Below are 23,074 nucleotides of genomic sequence, written 5' to 3'. Positions count from 1 at the left end.
ATACTTCTGTTTCATTTTTAACATGTATAACAAACATATTTTGCTGGGAATTTTAAAGAGCTTGGATATCCTTGTTATTAGGATTTCATCCGACTCTCTTGAAGTAGGATAAATCACGTGATTGTCTTTGCAGTATTGATACAACAAAGGTAGCTTCGTCTTCTCATCTATCTAGTGGCAAATGATCTAGGACTAACTTGGTAGCTTGTCATGGTATCTGTTCTTGTGGACATTCATCGAATTCCTGGCGGTCCTCAGCTCATCATCTCTCGGCTTGATGGTAAACATGTCTAGACGCTAAAACATACAAACAAAATACAAAATTAACGAAATCTCGATTCATCTCTAAGCTTATAGTTTTTGTTCATCGTGAATAACAGGCGATTCGACATTATCTCCTGCGACAATTTCTCCGCCGGCGGTTTAATTCCTCAAAAGTAAAGAGCTAGGGTTAGGGTTATCATTGGATTACAGGTTAGGTTTAGGGTTAATGTTGGGTGAAGTATAGGGGTCAGAGTTGGAGTCGAGATATGGTTTGTGTAGGAAATGGTCGCGCATCAATAGTCACAGGAGCAAATGTCGTACAGCCGAACAATTAAGAGCACTGAAAATGCATAAATTAAATTTTTATGATTGATTCAAATCATCATACTGTCGATATTTGCAGTAAGAATTATTTATCTTATAAAATAATACATAATTATTCTCACATTGTAATAAACACATGGAACAATAACAAAATAACTTTATCAGTGAGAAGTAAGCCCAAAATACATTTATCGGTCACAGTCTCAAAGCAAATAGCTGTTTGATGAGAATATAATGTTCAATGGTCCAATCATCTCCCTGAAATTACTCTGTACAAGTTTTCTATTCATTCCACTCATATTTCTGGTGTAAGTTAAGAAAGGGGTAGCTTAGTCAACTCGATGAGAACTTACTTCAAACTGTTCCTGTAGTAGTGTGGAGCCGGTATCAGGACTAGGAGCTAGCAAGGAGGGGTATCGCTGAAGGTAAAGATCTTGAGCTATGCTGGTATCACCACAGACAAAGGTCTCCAACAAGGCATCGTAGATGAACTGGTATTGCTCCTGCAAGGAAACAACAAGCTACTGTTTAAAAAAAAATCGTCATATTAAAGTACAAGCTCACCAACAACCCTTTGAAGCAGGTGTCGAGCTTAATACACGCATTCCATTGGGACGTCGACGAACTTGTACTTAGGACGGCTTCGTGAAACATGTCCCATACGCCAAATTAATGATAGCGATTATGATGAATAGTATCAGATATACGGAGAAATCCGTTGCTAATGACGCTATCCAGCGGTACATAAAGGGAGAAGAATTTCTTAATTCAATCCGACAAACAGTCCGTGAAGCCCTTCATGAAGAGATCAACGTGCTTTTGAATAGAATTGATATAAATGAAGGGAAGATCATGGACCTAGAATGTCGTTTCAATGAAAGGGAGAAGGAGATCGTTGATCTAAAAAAGTTGATTGAAGACCAACAATCATCGCTGACCAGGGTCCAGCGCACAGCCAACATCCAAGAACAATACTCGCGACGCAATTGTTTGCGTTTTTACGGTGTCGCACACAAAGAGGGAAAGGACACTGATGACCTCATTTGTGAGCTTGCTCGAGAAAGGCTCAAAGTGACCTTGAAGAAAGAGGACATCGAACGATCACACCGCCTGCCTACAAAGACTACGGAATCTGTGAATCCCCCTGCCCGTTCAACAAGAAGCAACAAACGCAATGACGGAACAAAACCTGACGTCATCATCGCTAAATTCGTGTCGTACCGTATGCGGAGTCTTGTCTTGTCAAAGCGACGCGAACTGAAAGGCACAAGAATGGGGATCGACGAGGACCTTACCAAGACAAACGCTAACTTACTAGCAAAAGCGAAAAATTGTGAGAAGACACTTACCGCATGGTCTTCCGATGGCAGAATACTCGGCCTCTTCCCAACGAGTGGAGGCAAACAAATTAAACGATTAATTACGAGCGAAAATGACTTAAAGTGACTATTAAAGACTTTTCTCTAGCACTGAAGCTATCACTGACTCTACAGAGACCCATTTCCCCATTGTTATCAATCATGCAATTACTGTGGTGCATTCCAAATCTGCAGTACTCTGTACTCCTGGAACATTTTTTTAATTTTTTTTTTCAATGTAATAGTAGTAATAACTTTGGTTTTGTGAATATTTATTCTTGTGTATTTATGTGTATACGTGTGAATGATGACCCTTCGGGCATCATATGAACGTGCGATCAGTAATGTTGATTTGAGTACAGTTTCCCATATTTTGTCACCTATGATTGGAGATAATGAGACGTTTGGAATAGATCAATCTTTTTATTTGCCTGATGACCTTAATTCTACCCTTTTGAAATATTCTTTGAACTCGACAAATTTTTCCATATTACATATGAATTGTCGTAGTATTCTAAGTAACTTTGATGGTATTTCTGCTTTGTTAAATAGTCTGAATTTTCAGTTTTCTGTTATGGGCGTAACTGAAACTTGGCTGAAAGACAACTCATTATTGTGCAATATTCAAGGTTTTAGCTTTTTACATAATAGTAGAGCTGAGAGGAGAGGAGGGGGTGTTGGTGTGTTCATTCGGGAAAATCTGATTCATAAACATAGAGGTGATTTAGATATTAACAATGGAGTAATAGAAAGTATATTTATTGAAATAGAGAATGTATGTAATAAGAACATAATTATAGGAGTAATTTATAGGCCACCTGATCAGTCTGTGCAAGAATTTTTAGATATAACTGGTTCAGCTCTTCATAAAATAAACACAGAGAATAAAATGGTATATCTGATGGGAGATTTCAATATTAATCTATTAAATACCACATCTTGTCATAAAGCTAATGACTTTTTAAATATGCTGGTAACTTTTTCTATGTATCCACTCATTCATCACCCTACTCGGGTGACCGATCGTTGTGTTTCTTTATTAGATAATATTATTACTAATGATGTTACTAATAAATTAAACGGTGCTATTTTAGTTGATATCTCAGATCATTTTCCTGTATTTAGTGTTTGTCATCATAAAATCAAGGAAAAGAAATATGTAATAAGCAAAAGACAGTTTAATGATAGTAATATTTTTGAATTCAGTAAACGATTGCAAAATGTCAGATGGAATTTGAAATCAAGTGATTGTAATGTGAGCTATAGTTGCTTTTTGTCAAAATTTATTCGCATTTATGAAGAATGCTTTCCTTTGCAAGAAATAAATGTTAATAGACGTAAGCATAAACCATGGATAAATAAAGTATTGATGAAAAAAATTAAAAAGAAATGGAAATTGTATGAAAAATCTTTGAAAAATTCAACTGAATATAGGAAAAGAGTTTACAAACAATACAGAAATAAAGTTACAAATGAAATTAAGAAAGCTAAATATCAATATTTTAAGGATAAATTTAATCATGATAAGGGTGATATTAGACTAATTTGGAAGACTATTAATGGAGAACTTGGTACGAAATCTGTCAAACATTGTGTTGAAAAAATTGATGTAAATGGTTCCACAATTACAAACAAAGAAGATATCTCTAAAAGCTTTAATGAATATTTTGTTAATATTGGTTTCAATCTGACAAACAATGTGCAATATTCCAACAGTTTCTACAATGATAATGTATTTGTTAATGACAAATCAGCATATTTTACTCCTATATCATGTAAAGAAATTATCGATATCGTTCGTTGTTTGAAGAATACCAGTGCTGGTTATGATGATATTAATATTACTGTTGTCAAGAAAATTATACATTTGATTTGTGTACCTCTTTGTTCTATTTTCAATTCTTGTTTGTCAACTGGTATTTTTCCTAATCAAATGAAAATAGCCAAAGTTATTCCAGTTTTTAAAAGTGGTGATCGCACTAATGTACATAATTACCGGCCTATTTCTGTCCTCCCTATTTTCTCTAAAATTTTTGAAAAGCGTTTATATAAGCGTTTAAGTACTTTTTTAACATCGTGCAATATTTTGTCTGAAAATCAACATGGTTTCCGAACGGGACACTCCACAACGACTGCTCTTCTTAATTTCATTGATAAAGTTTCTTATGCAATTGATTCTAGACAGTTCACAATTGGTTTATTTCTTGATTTAAGTAAAGCCTTTGATACTTTAGATCATGTAATTTTGTTACGTAAATTAGAGGCTTATGGTATTCGTGGAATTCTTTTGCAATTATTTAAAGATTATTTATCAAATCGTCAACAATTTGTTTCTATTCAAAATCAACAATCTTCATATTTGCCCATTCGTTGTGGAGTGCCCCAGGGTTCAATACTTGGTCCTTTACTTTTTTTAATTTATATTAATGATATTGTGAGTTCATCTGATTTGTTACATTTTATATTATTTGCAGACGATACCAGCGTGTTCATGTCTCATAATAATCTCCGTACGCTAGTTGATTCATTCAATTCTGAAATAAATAAATTAAGTGAATGGTTGATCAACAATAAACTAGTTTTGAATGTTGCTAAAACCCAATATATTGTATTCACTAAACGACGTATTGAAGATAATTTTGCAATCAATTTTTATGGTCATCAAATTAATCGTACTTCTTGTGTGAAATTTTTAGGTGTTCATATCGATGAATCTTTAACATGGCATGAACACGTTGGTGTCGTATGCAATCGTGTTGCCAAAGCTGTTGGCATTATTTACCGTTTGAGACATTTTCCAAGACATATTTTAGTTATGTTATATTATGCATTGATTTTCTCCCATGTCAATTATTGTAATATTGCTTGGTCAAACAATCATGATTATTTTATTACTAAACTATTTGTTTTGCAGAAAAAAGCCATAAGAATAATTTCTAATTCACCATATCATGCTCATACTTTGCCAATCTTTTCCCGGTTAAATCTCCTAAATGTTTATGACATTAATAGATTGAATATTGCAATATTTATGTTTATGTGTTCTAGAGGCTTATTACCATCTCCGATTACATCAAAATTTATTTTAAATAGTAACATACATAATTATAATACACGTAATGCTGTTGAATACCATCTGCCAAAAGTTAGAACTAATATTTCAAAGTTTACTATTTTTTATAAAGGTCCTCATCTATGGAGCACGATTCCAAACCATCTAAAGAATCAACCTTCCTTAAATAGTTTTAAACGTTCCTTCCGATTGTTTTTATCAAATTTGTACTCAACAACCTGAATATCATAGTATATATATATATGTTATTTTTTTGTATAATGTTTTCCTTTTCCGTTTTACTGTTTCTACCTGCTTTCTTTTTCTTCTTAATGTTATGTTAATTACGTACTTGTTTAGGGGTCAACGTTTAACAAGGCTAAATGCTCTTTTTTGTTGACCCCTCATTCGACATAAATTTTCTTTCTTAACTAGTTTCCTTGTTATTTTTATTTTATTCATATTATCTGTAATGTTACCCTTCTACATGTATTTATATATTTCTCTTTTTTTTTTAATACTCTGTATGTATTGTATATGTTTTTTTATGAAGAATGAAATAAATACCATACCATACCATACCATACCATCATATCATCATATAACTCATTGTAAATCATGTTGGGCCTTTTTGTCAAAGTTGAAAGAATTTAATGATATCGGAGAAAAAATTCAATAATAAGCTGGTCATTCGTATTTTCATTGGGATAAACATTCATATTCACCATTCAAGCTGAGATATGTCTTTAAATGTTGCATATATGTAATATGTAGTTCTACACCTACATTGACATCAAATGTGTCATTATCTGACCTTTTAGAGGTGCTATTAACTCAATGCGATGATCAGATATAGTCTTAGACGTGTTCGGTAACGTATGGGAAAATCATTTGGACCTGCCCGACAACAATTTGTTTATATAAATCCATTTCATTTTTTTTGTATAACAGGTGTAATGAATCGCTTTATTTTACCCTGTGAGATTAACATTGCAGTGAATAAACTCACCGCTACTTGAACCATTTTGATTCGATTCTGCCTCATGCCCGTGATGAAATTGTAGACATCTATGGTATTCTCTGCCTCTGCCTGGTCCAACATGGCATCCAATGTGATGAACGTTCCTGTACGCCCGACACCAGCGCTAAAACGGTGAAAGACAAAGTAGATGATTAAATTTTAAGGACCCTTCAAGCGGGATGTGTATTGTTACAGACATTGAAACAAATCTCAAATTTGTCATTGTTCTGTAAAAATGGAAAATGCAAATCTAATGCAGAGGATCATGACTATAGCAGATTTTTACGAAAAAAAAATATGGGTATGTGGGTGATTTCTGTATAGAGTATCCAACACTGTTTCTCCCCAGCAATTACGGTATAATAATCCTATCTCTCATCAACATGTGTCCAGACTACATCTCAGAACTACTTACACCCAACATCTTACCCTCACACCCTCACACTATCCTAACCCTAATCATACACTTAAGACCCAATCAAGGTATATAGATCACCCTGATATGACTGCATGTTAATGCACTTCATACATGTACATTACTAATTGCAGGAATGGAAGGCCTGATAAGAATAGTGGAATTGAGGAGTATACACTATGAACATGACAGACAAAGAAAGCGGACAAAATAAACAGTTCCTCAGGTAGACAAAGGAACACCCCTTCTCTGCTATTATGTAAAAAGGTGAATATGCATGTGATACCTGTTCTACACATTTTTACATAATAGCAGTGAAGGGATGTTCCTTTGTCTACCTGAGGAACTGTATATTTTGTCCGCTTTCTTTGTCAGTCATGTTCATAGTGATAATGGGGGTGTCGTTGATGAGATTATGTTTCTCAGTATAGATGTTTATATCATTATTATATCGAGTCTTCACAAAACTATTTCCAAATATCTAGCATAAGTAAGAGACACGTCGTATTAAAAAGCATCTGCTATGTCAATCCCGGTGAATTTGCTATTCAGCATGTCACAGCTCAGTAAATGGTCTTTTTGGGGGGTAGTTGTCGAGGAGGTTGGTAGGTAAGTACGGCTGTCCTTCAATAACAAAATCAATTCTTCTCTTCAATGAGAAAAAAAAACCTACCTGCAATGGACGACGATGGCTCCTTGGCTATCGGTATGATGTTGCTTGACGGTTCTGATGAAGTTCATGAGAGGTGTGGTGTACTTGGGTACACCCATGTCAGGCCAGGAGGTGTAGTGGAACTGGACAACTTCACGGATGTTTTCCCCAAACTTCTACAGATATTATATATATTCAGTGAATATAAACAGATCGAGTGCCAACTATGTTTATAAGTTTGAATCAGATCTAAACCAAGATATGTGGTAATTGTGTTGTCATACTGAAAACTTCACTTGACCAAAATGTTAACTTGGTCAAATATTTTGAAAATTTCCACCATGGGAGGCTAAAAGGTAACGGTAAAATTGTTCTCGAAATAAATTTACCATGGGACGATCGTTATCATGGAAACAGGATCAAATACTGTATGACAACGTGTGGTAGCTCTACAGTCTAACTGGCAATATGGTCAAATGAAAGAAAAAAAAACATGGCAAATTTCAAATCATGCGTACTGGCAATTGTTTGTTCTTTAATGCCTACGTTGTAATAATAATAGTATTCCGCTTTAACATAGCGCTTGATACAATGTCTCTAGGCGCTTTACAGATATACTTTTACCCCGGTCGTCGGATTCAGTGCTTGCTCGCATTCACTGTGTGCACAATCTACACTCCCTAGGGAGCATTCCAGCCAGGCGTTATTTGACGCTCAAAAACTGTTTGACAAACAATGACGGTCGCATCCTACCGGGTACCCATTTAACACCAATGCTTTCAAATTAAAGACACGATACCCGTTTTACAGTGATAAGGAAAACATTGTCTAGTTTATACTGCACTACAACTACCTTTTAATTTATATTACAGCCTCAAAAGCTGTACAATAACTTACCACGACATTGAATGTCCTGACCGTGTAATGGGTATTCACTTCTTCACTCTTCATCGTTACGGTGATTTTTCCATATATCATCTTCTTGTCAGGCCAGTATTTCTCACACTTTCTCTATGAGAAGAAGAAAGACACAATAAGTTTGATAATGGCATAAATAAAACTAAACTGCACGAACTGATCAAGAATAGGTACGAAGGGGTCGCTGCCATTGTGTTTCATTTGAAACAAATTATATAGACAAAGCATGAAAGTAATTTTGAACGATGAAACGATGCTAAGAGATAATACAGTATTAAAAGTTACATGGCGACGAGACAAACGTCTTTTTCTCACGACAAAACCTAAAATCAAGATCATAGCCTTTAGGCAACTAATGTAGAAAAAATCTAGACATTTCCTTTGCATAGAGGCTGAAATCCATCGAGTATGCCAAAATAATGCAGATGAATTCAAAATCAACTGGCGGATATATAGAAGAGACAAATTTTGTTACCTTTTCACCCTCTACCGTATTGGTTAGCATGACAATCTTGCCGCAGTCTTCTTCCCATACCATACGCCAGAAATCCTTCACCGATGCTACGTTGGGACCTAGTGAATGAAATGTTAAAAACATAAACTCAGGCATTTGTAATTTGTGAAAAAGATATCAAAATTGTTTACTGTCAGTCAAAGTGATTGTAGAAAATTCCATAAATGAATAGACTTCTTTTTTCATTGTTTAAACGACTTCTTAGGATAACGCAACTTTGCAACCAAAAATGACCTAAAATTGCAAGCACTGGTGGATGAAAATGATCTGAAGAGAGGTGGGCCTTCTCTATATTTTAATCATGTGGATACTCCACGTAAAGTTGATTATAGTTTAAGTATTTTCTCTGCAATTATAAGTATGAAGATGGTAACTGCTTTTTTATATTACTATCAGCAGATTACAAGCGGTCGGTGTTGTGATATGTTTCTCATTACGAGGAGGCCATCTATTGTTAGTGGATAATTGCTCAATAATAAAACAAATCCAATTGAAAAAATCATTGTGCAGGTGCGTTACAGAAGATTATCATGGCTCTAACAAAGTATTACACTTGCGGGTCAAGCAAAAGGCAAGCTATTCCAGATAAAGTTTCTTGCCTGCTAGGTCAAGAAATTCTAGAGCACCCACCTAATGTGATTGAGATCATGGGTTATTATAAGTTGTGGATCAGATTGCCTTGAACTAGATTGGATTGATTTTCAGAAGCAAATGATCAATAATCTCTGGATTGTAATTAGAAAATATACCAACACTTATCAAACAGGGAATCCTTCTATTTCATATCTGCAATAAATCTACTTATTACAACCTGATTAAATTATTTTTCTGTTTTTAGTATTTTGGGATATATAAAGATATATTATATCCTAGGTTATGATTAATTGATTTGATGTTTTAATTTTAATGCTGATGCAAAAGATGCTAGTGATGTTGAGTTACACACTTTTTGTGCCTATTTCATGTACTCATTTTACACACTGTAAAAGTTACCGGTTATTTATTTTTCTGGAAATATATTTACCTTGGGCTGCGATGTACCTTCTTGGGTAATTGTAACCCTGTAGAACCAAAACATATTTGACATTAATAAGTCTATATCAACACATTTTTTCTTTCCTGCCACCATACGTGTGCTAAAAAAAAATAATGAATGATAAACAATATAGAAATCAATTTCAATCAACATGAATGACTGGGCCTACAGGTAAGTACTAAACGAGTATGTTCATATATTTATGATGGAAAAACACAGATACATATTTAATATTGTTAGAGAATAAAATATAATTTTCAGAAGTGTAGTTTGGTGCACTTTCTACAATAGCAGGTATGAAATGACTATCCATAGAGAAAAATTATATAATACATGTAATATAAAATTGTTTCTGGATACGTTGAAAAAATACATATTTTAAGAATATGTATGGAGCAAGTTTTACCTAAACCGCCAAAGCATTGTCACCATAACGACTGCTCTAAATTCTAGGGGTAATCTGTAGATACTTACATCAATGAAGTTTGCATTGACGTAGTCTGAATGTGGATCGTTTTCAAGAAAAGGCAACTGGACGCGGGAGTGATCATCTGTTGAAAAGTTTGATTATAATATATATATATATATAGTTGCCATGATGACTGCAGATAAAGCTTATTTATGCACGTTTAAAAATATAATTACAAATCGAATCATACGCAAAGATGTGGATTTTCTCATGAACACCATGATGGAAGTGAAAGATTTATTTAAAGCGAAGCATATTATTAACATTTTAAGATTCCAGAGAGTCTCATAAAAAGAGATGTGTGGACAAAATTTATTTTAAAAAACTCCTGTAATACAATAAGCAGTAAACCTTTCTTACAACTTCATTGTTAAACCCACTAGTATTAAATCCAAACCAAGCAATATTAATTATTTAAGCTAGTGTTAGCGTTCTTTAACATGGGAAACCATATAATCTTACAGGCTATAATGTTGATGTATCTATTCTTCTGCTTGTTCTCAATCTTCTTAGCCACATCCAACGGGTGAAGCTGCCCACCTGGAATGCTCTGGTTTAGAAGAAACAAAAACGTTTAGACATTTGAACCACCAGAAGCATATAAAAGTTAAAGTTCATACAAATGTCCATATGGATATAACAAATCGTATCTTTTATGAACAAAATATAATATCTTTAAAAATGCAAATATGGTAAAGTAACAGTAATTTACCGTTTGCAATCGAATTGAAAGAAAACATATTTCAAAATAATTACGAATGTAGGAAATAATTTATGTCTTCTCAAATTATTGTGCCTAATAGCCGACCTGTTTAATTTGCATTCCAACGTGAAAAGGCAAAACCCAGCGGCACTCACTTCATAATCTTGCTTGAAGCCATTCTTTGTGCTAGCCTTCTTCTGAGCCACATAGGTGATGAGTTGGTCAAGTGGGATAGGCTGATGTGCATTTTCTTCCGGTTGTAGGTTAGCATAGATAGCCCCGTCTTCTCCGTTATCTGCTGCGTTACTTAAGCCGTCAACGGAGGGCGCGTTGAGAAGTGTACCACCTCGACCTACACAAATTGATCAGAATTTCTTGTCAGCATCTATGTTCGAATGGCCCTGGTTCTAAATATAATATATGATGATAAAATATGGTGTAGGCGGTTTTAAACACATTTAGTGGTGTTCACACGCGCAACCCCCAACCCCCCCCCCCCAAAAAAAAAAACGCGTGGAAATGGCATTTCTGTTCGTTAAGGCACGTGACGCATAAAGAGTGTCAAATACACCACAGACATCGGGAGAATGGTGTTTTTAGAGGTTTTAATCGAGTAGATAACATCTAAGAAATCATGTTCGAGGGAGTTAAACTTGTTAAGGGGGTACATTTTTCCTGAAAAGGCGCAAAAACTCTTGAAAAGGTTGTGATTTGACCAAAGGAGGACAAACTTAAGTCACTCGTGTGTTCCATAATACATTCTGTCTGCCTCCCCCTCCAGAAACGGTTTGTGATTGGTCGATAGGAATCAGGCCTATGACATCTCAACAATAGTTGTATTTCCTTCATTAGAGAGTGCTGACTAAGTGAAAGTTCCACTCGAACTCGGGCCACAAATCAAACCAGGGATCAGGGTAAAACATGATACCAATGCCCCTTGATCCCGATAGTTGTAGGGGTCCTCGAGTCAAGTTATTCAATCAAATAAATCATTAAGTTTATTTAGGTGTACATGAATTGAAACATTTTAACATAACTTACCAAGGCTATGCACTTGTCTCATTGGCACATTGTCATTGAACCTGAATGGGGGAAAAACAGAAGATTTCTTTAATGTTCTCATTTGTATTGGAAATTCATATACATGCATTTGTAGATGGGCATTTGAATGCCCATTAAGGAACACATTACCAACTCATACTATTGGGGAAACGCTAGTGGAAGTTGAACCTAGAATAAATTAAAAAATCCTTTTTTTTGCGCCGAAGTAGTCATCTCTCTTTGATATTTACCCCAGACATTATAATTATACAATTAACTTCATACCCATTATTACTGAAATGCACTCCAATCCATTAAAACGTTACGTAAAAATTGTATGATGTTTTACCCTCTTTTGTAGTATAGAAACGCTTCAGAATACTTTTGTAAAATTGTGAAAAATCAGTAATTTTCTCGTTTTACTTCTCAATGCCATGTAAGCCAACGCAAAGAATCATACTGTTACAATACCTGAGGCTTATATATTGATAACCATCGATCTAGTTATCTACAAAACATTTTTTCAAGTTATCCAACGTATGTCCAATTCTTTTACATATATAAACGAAACTTAATTGAGAGGGTGTATGGACTCACTGATTTCTGTTGTTGGTTCTGACAGGTGGGGTTCTCCGCGGTCTTAGGATGGACGCTGGAAGTCTACTGAACTTCCCTCTTCTCTTTCTGTTTGTAAAAGGATTGTAACAACCAGAAGTGTGTTCATTTGCTACTTTTAACTGGTACATTTCCATAGCATTGCCTAGCAAATTACGTAAGGCATTTTTGTACGATATGTACAACATAATGAGAGGCTGTGTATTTTCATCTTACTTAATTTCATCAAATTTTTGTTAGTGGTATTTGTTATTTGGTGGCCAACTTTCACCTTTATCTCATATTAAACCAATGTGTAAGAGGGCTTGGTCATTGTATGATAAGGGGGAAATATTTGAGTAGGCCGAAATCGTTATAGCCGTCGTAATACGGTGGGCGCTATGTGCCGAAGGTATCAGCACTATACAATTAAAATATGCCAAATTGTAATTATCATTTTAGGAAAACAGGTACCATGCTGTAGTTGAATAAGCTAAAATCAATGTGTGGAAAATGAAACAACACGTTTGTTAAAAGTTACCCAGTACTACAGTGCTAATTACCCGAGCTGCTCTTTGCAAATAAAGTACTAGATTTTCATTTTCAAGTCAACTTTTCTCCTCTTTACTAAGAACATAATAGCCACAGTAATTGCCAACCAAATATATATTATCATGTTGTCCTATTCGGATTTTTGGAATATAATGCGCACGTGTATCGGTAATGAAGGCACTTGCTGATACCATATTAGGACATATAAGATATTCCGAGCAATATATAATTTATCCCGTGCGACATATGCGTCTAAGTACCATTTTCTTCCACGAATGGAGAATCTAATATGACTATATGTCCTACGGTAATGAATACGAGAAAGCACCATTTGGCCTATTCAATGGTTAAAACAAAGAAAATACAAACAAAGACATATGTAGTGCGTGTCATACTGCACAGAATCATCCACATTAACCTACCTGTAATATAAAACACCGACTACCACCACAGCTACGAGGAGGAGAGCAAATATGACCCCTACTACCACAGGGACTACAGAGTTACCTCCACCTGTTGGCCCTGAGGAAGATGAAGGACGTGGGAGAGGTGAATTTTAACTTTTCAATTCTGACTGAAATTACAGTAGGCACAGTGCATTTTCCGCCATAGAAATATCTAAATGAAAATGTCAAACCTGAAATGGGTGATAATTGGCTTCACCTAAAGTTTTTTTTTTTGCACTGCTAAGAGAAATTATTCCTGAGAACCATGTTTTGTATCCACATAGAAAATTAAATACCGTTATATTTATCAGCATTTCAGTTTAGTTTCTTGTAGTTTTGTTGTAAAAAAAAAATCACTCAATTCATTCGAAGAGCAGACATACGTTTTAAAAGAGATTAAAGAATCCTTTCTCGGCGGAATTACTAAATTCTATTTGTATTGAATTGTTATATTAATGTAGACTTCTAGATAACGTACAGTATAGATACTGTAGTATATATAATCATAAGATAGACTAGTAAAATCTTGCAAACAAAACTGATGCCAATCAGGAATTTTGGGAAAGAGCCATTAACTTAAAAAATTGGCTCAATGATCTATGGTTGCATTTATCACTTCGATTTTCGGATCTGTTTTACTATTAACAATGTATGCTTACTTATTCATAGCTAGTTTGGCAGTGATATTGAACATAATGAAAAGATCGGTTCATTCAGAAAAGAAGTTACAAGTTCAAGTGACGAGAACGTGCCATATCTGTTTAAACGTAGGCCAATATCCATTCAAAAGCAAAAGCAAATCAAAGTTAAAAAATCTCATAAAATAAGCCTCCCTACCTGTCTTTACTTCAGTCGAATCTCCGAAAAGGGTGGATTTCTGAATAAAGGGAAAACAAGAAATCGGTAAATCATTTTCTGAAATCAAATGTTGATGTATTTATCCAGTGGTAGTTTTAAAACAGTAAAGTAGAACCTTTTCTATTCCAGGAAAGCGCAAAGCGCGTGTTAATGATTCTACGATATACATACAATGGCCAAATATTCTGCACTTCCACAATAGTTCTGGTATTGACAAGGACCAAGTAATTAGACCACTTTGGTTTGAATTCATAATTGCGGTTAACTTTAAAAAAAAAGGTTTTTTCTTTAATGGTCCATCAAATTATGTAGTAGGAGTCGTATTACAAAATACTGTAATTCTCTAAAAAGCTAACACATAACACTTGAATTCTTTGATCCAAAAAGGGGTTGTTGTGTTTTTGTCACGGAAACTGTCCTTTAATAGAAACCGCACATAGCATGTTTCTGATATCTAGAAGGAACACAGTGTACAAGCTACAAGAGTAGACAATATTCACGATTTCAGTTACACACGACGGAACCACACATTCTTAAGCTCCTCATTATTGTTCCTTATCACCGATATTTGCACGGAAGTATCACTTCCAACCGTAGGCCACTACATAGTGTAGGCCGACAGGCGATCACTTGGGACATACATATGAACATATCCACCGTTAATATCTTACCATTCCTCCAACGTTGCTCTCAACACCTGTTCGTACATCATATATCGCTTTGTCTTTGAGGGGTGCATTGTGGTAAATTCCATAAGTCTCATTATCCCCTATAGTTAGCTCTATCGGAAGATCATCTTTGCTGATGCTAGCTGTTATGTATGAGGAAGGATTCTCGGCAAAGGATCCATACGCTGCCTGTTGACGTCGGCGCCTTGCTACCGGAAGTCTTTCTTCAACAGCAACAAGTATGTGCCTGAGAGTGCAAGGGGATATTTGGCATGATTATACCTCCTTAATTTTAATAAGTATTATTTTGTTATAAAGCAAGGACGAGGAAAACCATAATTTATATAGGCCCTTGTGGAAATAATGTTGGGCTCCAGCTTTTATACATCATTACATGACATGAGACTGACTGGCAGACTTTCTAGAAAAAGTTGCTTTCACAAATTAAGAATGATCACATTCAGGAAGTATTATACTAAGAGCTCATTAAAAAAGTTGTGGGAGGTAGTCTATGACGAATATATAGCAGGAATGTGGATTCACATGACGATAGAAATGGCCATCCACCTTGTCTCCGAAAAAGACAGTACTGAAACCCATTGGCTCACTAAATGCATTCCCGGCTTCTCCCCTTTAAAAAAGGCAATGCGCATAATGATGAAGAGCAGTGCGTTAGGAAGACAGGCATTGGCAACATAATGGGAATATAAAGATACTGATGATGGTATTATTAATGGTAATAACAACTACAATTATGACAATAATAATAATGATAATAAGAATAATAGCATAATGTATTTTTCTAACCGTGGTCTATATATACACATGGTTTTTAAACATGATACGAAGATTTATATCATTTAAGGTCGACAATCATCGTTTGGAATATGTAGCTGGAGCACGCGAGACACTGCTTGCAAGAATACTTACGTTATATATGGAGATTCAAGCACATCGCTAAACTGAATGGTAGGCGAACCGTCAGGTGAAGACACTATCACTGGTGGATTGGGCATCGGAAGCTCTTCAGATATGGCACAATACAAACAAGATATATCAACATGAAACTTAAACCTCATTGAGCAATGCCCTTTGTCCAATATTAAAATTAGAAAAACCCTCTGTTTACAGTTGCACACGTTAAACAGACCACTTGTCCACAGCCATACACGTCGGTTAGGACATGTAGTCTGGTAGCAATTAAGTTGGATAGTGGTGCTATTTTCTTCTTTTCTTATTCGAAAAGAAAAGTAGAAGATGGTTGCAGTAAAGTCCTTCTACCTACGAACTGGGACCCGGACGTATTGTCCCTGTTATAAATCGAACCCCTTCATCTCGATTTGTTAATATAAAGTGATAAGAAGTGTCATAGAGACTTGAAAAGCTTAAATAGTGGGGTCTATGGTTAGAGTTAGTCGACAGCTGAGCTTCTTGGGCCATGTTATACGGAAGAATGGTTTGGAAAATCTTGCACTGACTGGGAGAATCGAGGGGAGGAGGAGTAGGGGTAGACAGGAGGATACTGTGGATGAGTAGCTTAAGGAGTGGGATTTCTGAATGTGGAATTGATCTCGGGGAGAATGAATTACTTCATAGAACATGGGATAGAGAGTTGTGGCACTCTATGGTCGCCAACGTCTCAGGATATGGCACGTAGAGAGAGAGAGAGAGAGAGAGAGATGGTAAGAATTAAACGCCTGTAAAACTAATGCTAACATGTATGCAAAGACAAACTTAGTGTTGAAGGGTTTGTCTAATGGCCTTCAACTTCATTGTCACAGTAGATGGAATACAAAAACCATTCACAATATTATAATCCGTTTTTAAATATTTTTATTTTATCTATTTATTTACTCAAATACTAATGTAGGCTCTTTGTTTATTCGTATTTATTTGTTTATTTATTTATTTATATGATTATTATTATTATTATTATTATATTTTGCAATTTTTTGCGTTTGTAATTTGTTTTTTGTTATTTTTATTTTATTTGTTATCTTATTTTTTTGGGGGAGGGTCATGTCAAAACTTCCTACATGTTTCTTCCAATACCTGCGGGAGGTTGCGTAAATTCATCAACATGCTGACTAGACTCTCCCTCCCCTTTGCTAGTGGACGCTACCACGTAGACCTCATAGAGTGTAGCTGGCTCCAGATCATCAAGTTCAAAGCTCAAAGAGGCTCCCGCTATCTCTTTCATCGTAAATGATTTTTCTGGCTGGAATGATCTGTCGTATGGCTTTCCTTTTACTTTGTAAGCCAGCTAGAGAGAGAGAGAGAGAGAGAGAGAGAGAGTGAGAGAGCGAGGTTAGAGAGAGAGAGAGAAAGAGAGAAAAAAAGTTAGAGAGAGAGAGAGAGAGAGAGAGAAAGAAAAAGATAACGCAATTGTGAATAATACTATCATCAACTGATGTGTATTAAGGTCACCTTATGGATATTTGCAATTTGACTCGGGAACAACTAGAAAAGTCTGTGTCCTTTCATTGTAAAAGATCGGTAAAATGCATCTGCTTAATTTTTTTTTTTTTGGGGGGGGGGGGGGGGGGGGAGGGGAGTGGGCGTTCAAACGATTCTTTTTAATGAGAGTTGAATAGCCAACTGGTAACCTACATGAACACTGTGAAGCTTATTTGACTCATCTAAAACTCCACAACTGTACCTATACTTCAGCATATGATTCAGTAATTCAGAAATGATTAATGTGGGTCGTGAATTACCTCCTGCTCGTTGATATATTTATTTTTTAAATGCGTTTCCTTTTTAAATGGATTAACTATATTTGTATATCAAGATAACAGTCCTATTCAAGCAATCAGATAAAGCCTAGTCACCTAGTCTAACCGAAAATACTGGAAACTTCGACTTAGAAAAAATATTGCCTGATATAGAAGAGAACTCCAAAGAGAAGGTTAGTAAACGGATTACAGTTCGGATACACATAAAGCAATAGGAGATCTTTCCTGGTAATATAGTATTGAGGTTACCGTATAGGAGATGATTCTTCCACGGGGGTACCTCGGCTCCTTCCAGGTAATCAGTAACGATTTTGATCTGCTGGAAACAGCCAACGCCTGGGGCTCACTAGGAACTATACAGCAGGAAATAAGATCATTAAAAAAGTGCAATACAAGTCAAATTTTTTGTGTACGATTGTCCAATTTCGATTTTGAACCTAAAACAAAATAATCATTCCGTTGACAAATTTGTTTCTCTATGCATTGTTTAACACTGTATTTATGCAGAGAATTTCAGTGAATTAACATCTACTGTAGATCAGTGTCATTTGTGCTGGAGGTTAAGTTTGAGATTTGGCTGAAAGATTTTCAATATTCGTTATTGATTACTTTCTTAATACCTGGGGATTGGATGCATCATCTTGTGTTTTGGGTGCCCACGCGGTCACTCTTTGCATGCACTGAACATTACACCTGTTATTCCTCGGGGATTATGGGATATCATGCTATCGTAAGAAACACCCATGGATAAATACATCATGTACATGTACACTTCCATACCACGAGTCCCGCCGCGGCACTAATGTCTTTTGGCGAGATATTAATCTACATTTGCCACACTGCACCCAGGTGAGGTAAATGGGTACCCTGTAGGGATAAATTCCTAGAATGCTTGAGCACCTTTTCATGGTAGCTCGGCTAAAGCCGATGGGTATTGAAATAGTTATGGGGCCCTCAGGGTGAACAGTATCAATACTAATGAGGCTAACCTGGGTAAACAGTCATATTGTTAACATTGCAAACTCTTTTCAACGCTTCAATGACATTCTTACGTAATCTGACGATGTCTTCTACGTAGCCAATACGATGCGGTATTTCTTGAAAGTCTATGCGATCGTGTTCTCTGAACATGTGATGTTTGTATAGTTTATGTTTCCCTGTGTCTGAACGTTTCTTTCTTTCTTTCCCTTTCTTAATGGGGGTGAGTATATTTCTACAATGATCATTTTGATCTACATGGGGGCATTATAGAAATGAGAAGACAGATATCGTACTTCCTTCTGATGTAATCCTGACAACTGGTGGGTCCGGGCTTGAGTTACCAACACCACGAATGGTCTCCGCCCTGACCTGTATAGTTGAAAGAAAAACATTGTGATATAAAAAGGAGAGTTAGAATGGGGAATGACTTACAGAGTAGAATAAATTATCGATAATTTAGAGATTGACCTCGAATGGATGGACGGAAAAGATATGGGCATCCTCGCACATTTTTTTCCAATAAGCACGAATGGTTTATCATGTATGCATTTCATCAGAAAGAATAAAGATACCAATGTAGGGCTGCGTATTGTACTCAAATTTAACCTTTGAAGTTCACTTTGTTTTCCTAAAAGTTGTAAGTTCAATGATTCAATGGTTTAATTAGCCTCTTTAATTTCTATAGACTCTGCGTTCCTATTCACCACCAAGTATGTTCTTCTTTTCATGTTCACATCCCCCACATGCAACAGTCATTTACTCCCTTTGTTCACTCCGACACCCTTTTACAAGAAATCCCTCTCCCTTATGTTTTGTCACCTGACCCCTCTTCACACCATAACGGTCACACGACTCACCACACCAAGCGCGTACGCAGGGGGGGGGGGGGTTGAACCCCCCTTTAATTTGTTTTATGTGTGTTTTGGTGGAAACCCCCCCCCCCCCGAGGAAACCAAATATTCGATCGGCCCAATTTTCAAATTTTGGGACACAAAACAAAATGTGCTGTTACCCCCGCCCTACCCCCCCACCCCCACCCCCCTGCGTACGCGCTTGGTCTGGTGAGTCCATTCCATTTTCACAGCCTGGTAGAGTGGCCGGTAACTGCTAGGCTCATGTCCACATTTCATCGGCATCTAATCATAGTTCGTTTCCTTTTTGCGCGCTCTGTTCCCTTTAGTTCCGAGCTCTGTGGTATAATTTGCGTTTATTGGGTTTTATTCTGATGAGTACAAGGCCACACGCTTTAATATGCCTCTTTTCGATAACATTTTTAAAAAATTTATCATTCACGTCACTTCTTGTTATCAAATCATGCGTATATCCTTATCAATGTACAGATCCCTGTTAGATAACGCCTTCACGAATCACACTTGCCTGAACGGAATAATTCGTGTCCGGCCGGAGATCGTGAATATCTGCGGAAAGCCTGTAGTTAATGTCAGAGCACAGCCCGTCCCAACACGGGATGGTGACGTTACTGGGCGTGGAACTATTACCAAACGTCTCCCAGTAGAGAATGTAGTAACCTATTATCCTGCCTAGAGGAGGGTTGGGTGACATCCATTCTACTGTGATACTTTCCTGGTCGGAAGATGGCAGATTTACTCCGATTGGTGGCGCTGGCTCTGTAATGTACACATCATTAAGAAATGACGTAGGATAATTAAGATCCACACAACTTAATAATCTATCACACGTTGAAGATAGTATAAAATAGTATCATGTCTCGTTTTCTGTCATTTCATATCAATAAAAGAAATTCTTATAGAATTCTACTGACTGGAAATGTTGACGGAAGATAGATTTCAACAAGCAATGTTAAAAATCAAGGTAATTATTAGGCTACATTGACTGTGATTTCGAAGGAAGCAATAATATCATCTTCTTTTACTCGCACATATCACACACGCACACGCAGAATCAACCCATCCTGGACAGCTGTCAACATGGGTTTTGGGTGCAAGAAATGTAGAATTCAAGATAAATCCATTACGTATTATTTTAAGACTAAAAATAAAATACTTAAAAGTGACTCGGTAACATTGTTGAAGGTTGATGAAACAAACTGCGTAATTTGTGTATGAAGTGTTACTTATTACATTCCTTCTACTGTCTAACCCTCTAACATGCAAAGAATCCTGAACAAAATCTCATACCTCAAAGATAATTATGGTTTTCACTGAAGGCGACGGAAACTGTGCGACACTCTCTAACATTAAATTCTCCAAACCTTTTTAAAATCTACACAACCGTTTTTTCCATGAAAATAAGACATAAAACGGGCTTTTAAAAATCTTTCGACACTTAAATGTCTGGAATGGTACATGAAGTAAATTCTTCTTTGTGACGATTTTCACTCAGCTAAAATGTAATTAAATTGTAATACTATAGTTTGGAGAATTAAGGAATCGATCAGATCAGTTTCTCCCAATTTGTATCATTAATAATTGTCTATTTTCACTGAAACTTTTAGATTTTCTTCAATTGTACATCTAGCATTGAAGTCACTAGTAGGGACTTTTATATTAGGGACTTTTAGATTTGCGTGGACTGATCCGTGTGACGTCCATTCAATGCAGTGCATTAACAGGACGTCGATCTTAGCAATCCACGTTGACGTTATGCAAATCTAAAAGTCCCTAGTGAGTGGACGAGAACGGCGTGAACGTGCACTGATCAAGCCTGTCTATGGCAAGCCGTTTTAACATTTATTCCTATATCTTGATATCAAGAATTACCATTGCTTTACAACAGAAAATAATTTCTTGATATCAAGAAATAGGAATAAATGTGAAAACGGTTTGCCATAGACACTCATGATCAGTGGACGTTCACGCCGTTCTTGTCCACTCATTAGGGACTTTAAGATTTGCACGACGAGAACGTGGACTGCCACGTGTGACATCCTTTTAAGGCAATGGCAGTTCCTTAAAAGGACGTCACATTACCTTAAAAGGATGTCACATGTGGCAGTCCACGTTCTCCTCGTGCAAATCTAAAAGTCCCTATTATCTCTCACCTGAACAATGTTACCAAGTCCCTTTAATTAGGGTTCCATTTATTTAAAAAGAATGATTTCTCGACACTCTTTTTTATTTTCGCTGGGGGAGGGGATGAAAAAAGGATGAGAAATGTAACAACAAAACAAATTAAGGAATTGTTCCTGTTCATGTTCACATATCATTAGTTCCTGTAAATGACCAAGTCTAAATTTTCAAAATTTTGAGTACAAAATGATCAAGGTTGTATTTTCGGTTCTATAGATACACGGTTGACAACGTTTAATAAAAAACGACTATATTTGAACAATTTTCGTCCTTTACGCAAATATTTCTTTTCTTCATCGTTATCAAAATATAAATAAAAGACATGCATTTTGAGACCTACTTGCTTCAGCTGTCTGTGTCCGAATTGCTGGACCATACTCCCCTGCTAGTTCATAGTTCCAAGCTCTGATTCTAATACTGTAATTCGAGTAGGGGATAAGGTCCGATATTTCATGCTTAGGTCCTGCGCTAGCTGCGCCAGCTGACACATTACCATGATAAACCACGTCTCCTGGAAAAGAACAATAGCAATAATAATGGCTTCTCATACAGACCTGATTATTATCATCCATCACACAGTTGGCCCTTAGCCCTTTTACATTATTACCCTGCTTAATATATCCGACACGCCAAAGTAACTAGCGCTCAAGCATATCAGGTACCCATTTACAATTAAGTGGAAAGTGGCAATGTAACGTCTTCTAAAGTACGTTAGTGCCGTGTTGGGATTTGAACCCCGCACCTTTTTGTCTTAAGACACATCTATTCAAAATTGCTTTTGATGATTAACTTACCCTGTTCACATTGATGTATATTTTATAATTATGTATTGTAATTTATAGGTTTAGTTTATGTGCATTATTTTGTTTAAGATGTAATTGTTTATCATTGTATTTTGTTTGACTTCGGTGGTAAGCGCCTTATGAGCACCGTTTTTATAATTATTATTATCATCCATTGGACTAAAACATCTCTACAATACATCAAGCGTACATTTTACCTTGGAGTATAAAGCTAGTACCGCGAAGACGTAGCAAGGCTACATGTTTATTTAAGGAAAGTTAAACAAATTACTCCGCGGAATTGAACAATAGAGAGCATTTGTTTGTACATGTATGATTGATGGACTAAATCAAAACACTCATCATCATGATGCAACACCTGTGGCGTACGCAGGATTTTTTCAAGGGGGGGGGGGGGGGGGGGGTTTTAAAATCGGGCCCGAAAAATTTGCTCCCGAAAATTTGAAAATCGCGCCGGCCGAAAAGTCGCTCATGGGGGGGGGGGGGGGGGGGGGGGGGGGGGGGTAAGCGGACACTTTTTTTCCTTTTTTTTTTGGTCTCAAAATTTGAAAATTTGACATTTAGTCAATATTTTTCTGAACATTTTTATCCACACATCACTGACAAATACACCATCTAAT

The 23,074-nt window shown here is 36.2% G+C and overlaps 1 protein-coding gene across 4 annotated transcripts in view; it reads right to left on the bottom strand.

Moving 5' to 3' along the window:
* LOC100890753 (receptor-type tyrosine-protein phosphatase F) overlaps positions 1–23,074 on the bottom strand; it is a 51,640-nt gene that overhangs the window by 4,838 nt on the left and 23,728 nt on the right. For 3 of the 4 annotated variants that reach the window (XM_030996244.1, XM_030996247.1, XM_030996246.1), the window contains 21 exons: positions 21,992–22,162; positions 19,979–20,229; positions 18,895–18,970; positions 17,870–17,973; positions 16,938–17,148; positions 15,816–15,909; positions 14,889–15,132; positions 14,197–14,236; positions 13,336–13,435; positions 12,365–12,451; positions 11,768–11,808; positions 10,882–11,078; positions 10,486–10,573; positions 10,029–10,105; positions 9,543–9,579; positions 8,480–8,577; positions 7,984–8,097; positions 7,108–7,262; positions 6,008–6,143; positions 942–1,091; positions 198–297 (listed from right to left, as the gene is read on the bottom strand). In XM_030996244.1, the coding sequence (XP_030852104.1) occupies positions 198–297; positions 942–1,091; positions 6,008–6,143; positions 7,108–7,262; positions 7,984–8,097; positions 8,480–8,577; positions 9,543–9,579; positions 10,029–10,105; positions 10,486–10,573; positions 10,882–11,078; positions 11,768–11,808; positions 12,365–12,451; positions 13,336–13,435; positions 14,197–14,236; positions 14,889–15,132; positions 15,816–15,909; positions 16,938–17,148; positions 17,870–17,973; positions 18,895–18,970; positions 19,979–20,229; positions 21,992–22,162 (2,571 nt within the window). The remainder of the gene's footprint in view (positions 1–197; positions 298–941; positions 1,092–6,007; positions 6,144–7,107; positions 7,263–7,983; positions 8,098–8,479; positions 8,578–9,542; positions 9,580–10,028; positions 10,106–10,485; positions 10,574–10,881; positions 11,079–11,767; positions 11,809–12,364; positions 12,452–13,335; positions 13,436–14,196; positions 14,237–14,888; positions 15,133–15,815; positions 15,910–16,937; positions 17,149–17,869; positions 17,974–18,894; positions 18,971–19,978; positions 20,230–21,991; positions 22,163–23,074) is intronic. The other variant, XM_030996245.1, reaches the window with a different exon arrangement.

Source organism: Strongylocentrotus purpuratus, unplaced genomic scaffold (assembly GCF_000002235.5).
Source record: "Strongylocentrotus purpuratus isolate Spur 01 unplaced genomic scaffold, Spur_5.0 spur5_scaffold_3, whole genome shotgun sequence".
Lineage (NCBI taxonomy): Eukaryota > Metazoa > Echinodermata > Echinoidea > Camarodonta > Strongylocentrotidae > Strongylocentrotus > Strongylocentrotus purpuratus.
This window is presented reverse-complemented; position numbering and strand designations above follow the sequence as displayed.